We start from the raw sequence: 6,100 nt of genomic DNA on the forward strand, positions 1-6,100 counted from the left end.
GTAATGAGGGCCACAGCTTTTGAGCCATGCCATCCAATACAAATATGAGCGCCATGTATATAATTAAAATTTCTAGTAACCTCTCACACACACACAAAGAAATAGATGGAATTAATTTTAAATCATATATTTAAGTCAACATATCCAAAAGGTTAGTATTTCAATTTGTATCAATAAAAACACTATGGAGATATTTTACATTTCTGTTCATTGTTGTGTTATTCTGCGATTACTTTAAAGATATATAATCCTTTACAGCAGTTTGAGATAAGGATCTCAAGGAGAAAATTACTCTTATTTGGTAATCATGCTACAGGAGACGCGCTATAAAAGCAGAGAAGGGTGGAAAATAGCCAGTAAAGTAAATCTCAAAGGTATGCACTGACTTCTCAATGGGCGGGGCTTTCTTTCTCTCTTTGTTTTTTTTTTTTTTCAGTATTGCCCCAGAGTGTCCTGATCTTATACCGAAAGCCACAGCCTGGAGCACAGGGCAGCTGTTCCCAGCTCTCGGGTGCACAGCCGGCATGGCCTTGAGCAGCGTGCGGGTGCTGGAGCTGGCTGGACAATACCCTTCCTCCCTCTGCGGCATGATTCTAGCCGACTTTGGAGCCCTGGTGATTCGCGTGGCCTGGCACCAAAAAGACATGTTTGAGTTTGTGAATCGAGGTAAGCTGTCGCTGGCTCTAAATCTGAACACTCCCGAAGGTGCCGTGGTCCTTGAGAAAATCTGTCTTCAGGCTGATGTGCTGATCGATCCTGTCCCCGGTGGGGTGCTGGGGGCGGGGAAACTGTTGCCAGAGGACACGCTGCAGAAGAATCCGAGACTCGTCCATGTGAAGGTTTCCACTGGGATGAAGTTATCCAGTAAGTATTCCCAACGCAGAGGGCACGACATTAACTTTCTGGCTTTATCTGGTGTGCTGTCAACCTTTGGCCGGAAACACGAGAAACCGTACGCACCACCCAATTTCCTGGCGTCCTCGGCCGGAGGGTTTCTCGGTGCCTTGGGGACGGTGATGGCTCTTTTTGAACGGGCCCAGTCTGGGAAAGGACAAACAGTTGATGCAAATGTGATAGAAAGCACAGCGTATGCGAGTTCTGTGCTGTGGTACCTGCAGAAGATGCACAATTTCAACGGAGCCAAGGGAGACAATGTACATGACGGGGGCGCGCCCTTCTATGACACCTACCGGACCTCGGATGGGAAGTTCATGGCCGTGGGCGCTTGGGAAGCCCCCCTCTATGAGCTCTTTCTGAAAGGACTCGGGCTCGACCCTTCAAAACTTCCCAAGCAGATGAGTTCGCCAGACTGGCCCCGGCTGAAGACGCTCTTTGCAGACATCTTTGCCAAGAAGATGCAAGCGGAATGGTGCAAGGTCTTTGGGGAACTGGACGCCTGTGTGACCCCGGTTCTGACAGCTGAGGATATTGCTCAACTTGTGAAGGAGGAGATGGGCACTTCTTTTATCACGGATCAGCGGCAGGTGGTAGCCCCCATGCCAGTTCCATTTTTTTCCAAAACTCCCGCTCCTGTCCCTTCCATGCGGAGCGCCGTCTTAGGAGAACACTCAGAAGAAATTCTCAGAGGATATGGGTTTAGCAAACAAGAAATAGCCCGGCTCCATGTTTTGGGCGTCATTAAAAGCAGTAAGTCAAGGGCTAATCTGTAACATATAACTGTCAAACGCACCTGTTTTGTTAAGTAATCCAGTGAGCTTAGGTTGATGTGTATGATCTGGGGAAATCATGAGCGCTTTCGATTGGGGAGAGTTCCTTCCTGTGTTAAGATGAAATCTCATACGCTCAGAAAATTTAAAGAATGCTGGCGTGTTTGAGTTGTTAGCCTTCAGTAATTTTTATACGGTGGAGTGTACATGTAGTGTCATGACTCTGATTATAATCCAAATCAGGGTTATATGTGATAGGTATTATGCCTAAAGTCATTTTAAAATATTGTCTCATGCATGGAAACATGGGACAGAGTGCGGAATCTTGGAGGGAAGGGGGGGGTGGGGGGGGCGGCGGGGAGGTGGGTGGGAGGTAATGCATAACCTATGGACACAGACAACAGGGTGGTGAAGGCCTGGGGCGGAGTAGGGGGGTGCGGGAGGTGGGGGCAAGCTGGAGGGGATCAATGGGTGAAAAAAGGGGTCATATGTAATACTTTCACCAATAAAGATTTAAAATATATATATATAAAACATTGTCTCGTGTCTAGAAATTGACACAAGTTCCCATATGATCACACTTACATAAAAAAAAGATAACTCTGTTTTCTTGGGTGTGGACTAGTGGGGGGAAGGGAGAATATAAGACTTAAAACTTTATGATTATGATGTGTTACAAGGCGGGGCAGTGTGGAAAGAACACTGCTAGATGGCTATACTTCGCAAAATGTGAAAACATTTACTTTAGGACTCAAAGTCCAAACAAACATGTTCACTGCAAAGCACAAGGAATTCCTTACTTTAACATGAGTGATGTGTATTTTCCCCCTAAATGGTCCCTTTTTATGTCTTTTCTTTCTTCCTTCTTTGCTCTCTCCCTTCCCTCCCTTCCCTCCCTCCCTCTCTCTTTCCTTTCTCTCTCTCTCTCTTTTTTTTTTGTCACATAGATGACCTCATCTCACAAAAATGATCTCTTCTTTCTAAATCAAGTTTTCTCTTTATTCCTATGGAATTTTAACTTTGTTCTTTACCTTTCTGGGCATTGTTCAAGCAAACAGGTTTCTTCAAACTCTAAGAATCTTTTAATTTTTATGGATTTAGGGAATTTAAATGAAGCTTCAGTGGATTAGCTTATATAAATAGAGATAAATAAAGTTCATAAGCCAGATAAATCTATGTTTATTCTGAAGGGGCTCAGACACACCGGGTAAGTAGACTTGAGGCCATGCTATAGCGTCTGGCAGACATGCCTCTTGCAGACTAACATGCTGAAGTGTCCCCAGCACTCTTTCAGGCCTTCAGCTGGGGGCACGTACACATTTCTAGCCTAGAAGTTTGTGTTTGGCATCACCACCCTTCGCTGCATAGAAAAACCACACCCGCTCTGGGTCAGAGCCACAGGGAGCAGGCGACGCCTGGCTTTGGCAATCTGGGAAGTTCCTATGAAAGGAAAAAAGGTTGAGAAAGCAGGGAAAGCAGAGTGATGCACTGGCCAAAGCCAGCGACACGCTGGCTCCCTCAGCTCAAGAGACCCTTTGAAGTGCACCTGCCCTCCGAAATTTTAATGACACATTGTCTCAGGTTTGGGATTAATTACAATTATAATTTTAATGTATTTGTCACAGTTCCAAGTGCATAATAAATGCATTGAAAAAGTTAGCTATTATTACTCAAGTACAAACTTTAATACATCTACTTGTTTTTTTGAGAAGCAATGAACTTGGTAAAAGTCAGCATTTGTCTACAGATTGTTTTCTCCTCCATCAAAGAGATGGGGACTAGGGACTGAGGACTGGATATTCCACCACTGAAAGAATCCACATGAACAATGATGGACTCCTCTAAAAGTGCCATGTAAGTCAATAAGAAGGTAAACAAATAAAAACTTAACTTTCTGCAATTTTTTCAAAATCATAATTATTTTTTAAAGTGAGGAGCATATGCTTAATACTGAAACTTAAAGTTTACTTTAGCAACAGAAATCAGTACAGTATCACATCATCATGAACACTTATCTGAGCTCCTTTCCTGTCATGTAGATGCCTTGAATGGTTTGCATGTGCCAATCTATGAATGCCCCACCTGCTTAAGTGCTTGGCACTTTTCCTTCCTGTTCACTGCACAAGAGCCCCCTTATCACAGCCAAAGCCTTCCCCACACATTTCCTGGTTCTCCCAAATTCACCCCTTATCCATTAGACAGGCCCATTCTCAAGCTATCCTAACATATAAAAAGCCAGGGGCCGTCACGACTGAAACAAGCAGACGGACAACTGAACAGCAGACTGCGTGGGGTGACCAGGCTGGCAGGGGGGTTAGTGAGGGATGACCAAATGACTGAAAAGCAGGCTGCATGGGGCAACCAGGCCGGCAGGGGGGTTAGTGAGGGACGACCAAACGACTGAACAGCAGGCTGCATGGGGCAACGAGGCTGGCAGGGGGGGCAGTTGGGGGCGACCAGGCCAGTTGGGGCGGGGGCATTGAGGGCAATCAGGCCAGCAGGCAGAGGTGTTTAGGGGTGATCAGGCTGGCAGGGGGGGCAGTTAGGGGTGATCAGGCAGGCAGGCAGGTGAGCAGTTAGGAGCCAGCAGTCCTGGATTGGAGAGGGTGCAGGCTGGGCTGAGGGGACCCCACCCCCCCATGCATGAATTTTGTGCACCGGGCCTCTAGTAGTATTGATAAGAATCATATGGATTGTTTGTTAAATACAGGTTCCTGGGCTCCCACTCTAAACGCTGGATATAGTAAATTGTAGTGAAGCCAAGACTCTGTTTTTTAACATATTACCAGGGTGATTCTCACATGAGTGACCCAATGACCACCCTTGGAGAAACACTGTCTTAAGAACAGGGTACTTGTACATCTTTGCTACTCTAAGTGTGGGCCACAGGCAGCAGCATCTGCAATAGATGGAGCTGGTTAGAAATACAGAATCCAGGCCCCCGAGACTTTCTGAAATAGAATCTGGCTCTTCACAAGATCTCCAGGTGATTTGGGTGCACGTTCAAGTCTGAGGTGTTGAATGGATCACACAAAAGCAATATGTCAACCATATATTTCGATAAGGACTAGCTATCATTGCTATGAAGCTTTAACTAAATCTTACAGTTCTTATTGAGAAATATTATGTCCTCCGCAATTCTCCAATTACCTTCTCTAGAACATGAAGAATTTTTACTGAGATAATTTTATCCTTCCTTTTGCAAAATCATCTTACAAAGTTGCCGGCTCAGCAGGAAAAGAATGTGCTATTTTCAATCCAACTGAATTTTCTTAAATGTTACATTCTACATATCAGGTCAGTGCTCTAAGTTCACACATTTCATTTGTTTGCTTCGGCCAAGACATCAGGGTCATCCCCCAAACACACATCTCATCTTGTCTGGTGAAATCAGGAAGTGCTTCTGGTGTCTCAGGGATGAAACGCCTCATCTACTGGGAGGACCCTGAATCTGCTTGGCCAGGGCAAGCCGGGACATCTGTTTCAGGCATGACCCACCCTGTTGGCTGAACTGAGTCGCGGGGGCGTTTAGGATAAAGCATTGGGTCTTCATCAGAAGACTGCTGCGGTCATCAAGGATGTTTGCAGGACAGGAATGCGGGACACACCCATAGGAATAATACACGCTTGCGAAAAAATGATCATTAATGAATAGTGGGCTAGAAAGGCCTACAGGCCAGCTCAGCAGCTGGCTTTTCTTTTGCTCATTTTTTTCTAACTCACTGGAAATAGACTTCAGAGCATTTCTGGAAGAACATTTTCACTATCAGAAATAGTATAGAACAGTGGTCAGCAAGCTCATTAGTCAACAGAGCCAAATATCAACAGTACAATGATTGAAATTTCTTTTGAGAGCCAAATTTTTTAAACTTAAACTTCTTCTAATGCCACTTCTTCAAAATAGACTTGCCCAGGCCGTGGTATTTTGTGGAAGAGCCACACTCAAGGGGTCAAAGAGCCGCATGTGGCTCGCGAGCCGCAGTTTGCCGACCACGGGTCTAGAAGAATAAACCGAGCAGCTCACATACTGAAAGAGACCAGAAGGGCAAAGACAACACAGTGAAGTCTGACTTTTGTTCCAAAGGCACTGGGGATCCTTTACGTGTATTTTAATCAGTAGGTAATTTTCTATAAAATGAAACTTAGTATTTGGCATTTTGTTCCTGTACCCCACTTAAAATTCTCCTCACTCTTACCTAGCACGTTATAGGGAACACCCATGAGGCCACAATCATGAGCAAAGATAGAGGCCACAGTGCCTCGAAGACTGGTGACTTGGGGGTGTGGGCCACCTGCGCATGTGATTTACTGATTGAAAAGCCTCCCTTCGCCAACCTGACCTCAAATGTACCATTTCCAACATATTGCTGCCATGTCTATCAGACCTGATGATTTGGTCTTTACTAGGACCCTTCTCTTTTCCATTGAAATAG

The 6,100-nt window shown here is 45.2% G+C and overlaps 1 protein-coding gene across 1 annotated transcript; it reads left to right on the forward strand.

Moving 5' to 3' along the window:
* Positions 1-524: 524 nt before the first annotated feature.
* LOC308245989 (alpha-methylacyl-CoA racemase-like) lies at positions 525-1,670 on the forward strand (the record flags this gene model as incomplete). The annotated part of the gene is made up of 1 exon (XM_080663857.1): positions 525-1,670. The coding sequence occupies one exon, from the start codon at positions 525-527 to the stop codon at positions 1,668-1,670; it is 1,146 nt and encodes a 381-aa protein (XP_080519983.1).
* Positions 1,671-6,100: the final 4,430 nt, after the last annotated feature.

The sequence above is a fragment of the Plecotus auritus genome (genome assembly GCF_963455305.1).
Source record: "Plecotus auritus genome assembly, chromosome: 4".
In the NCBI taxonomy this organism is placed as follows: domain Eukaryota; kingdom Metazoa; phylum Chordata; class Mammalia; order Chiroptera; family Vespertilionidae; genus Plecotus; species Plecotus auritus.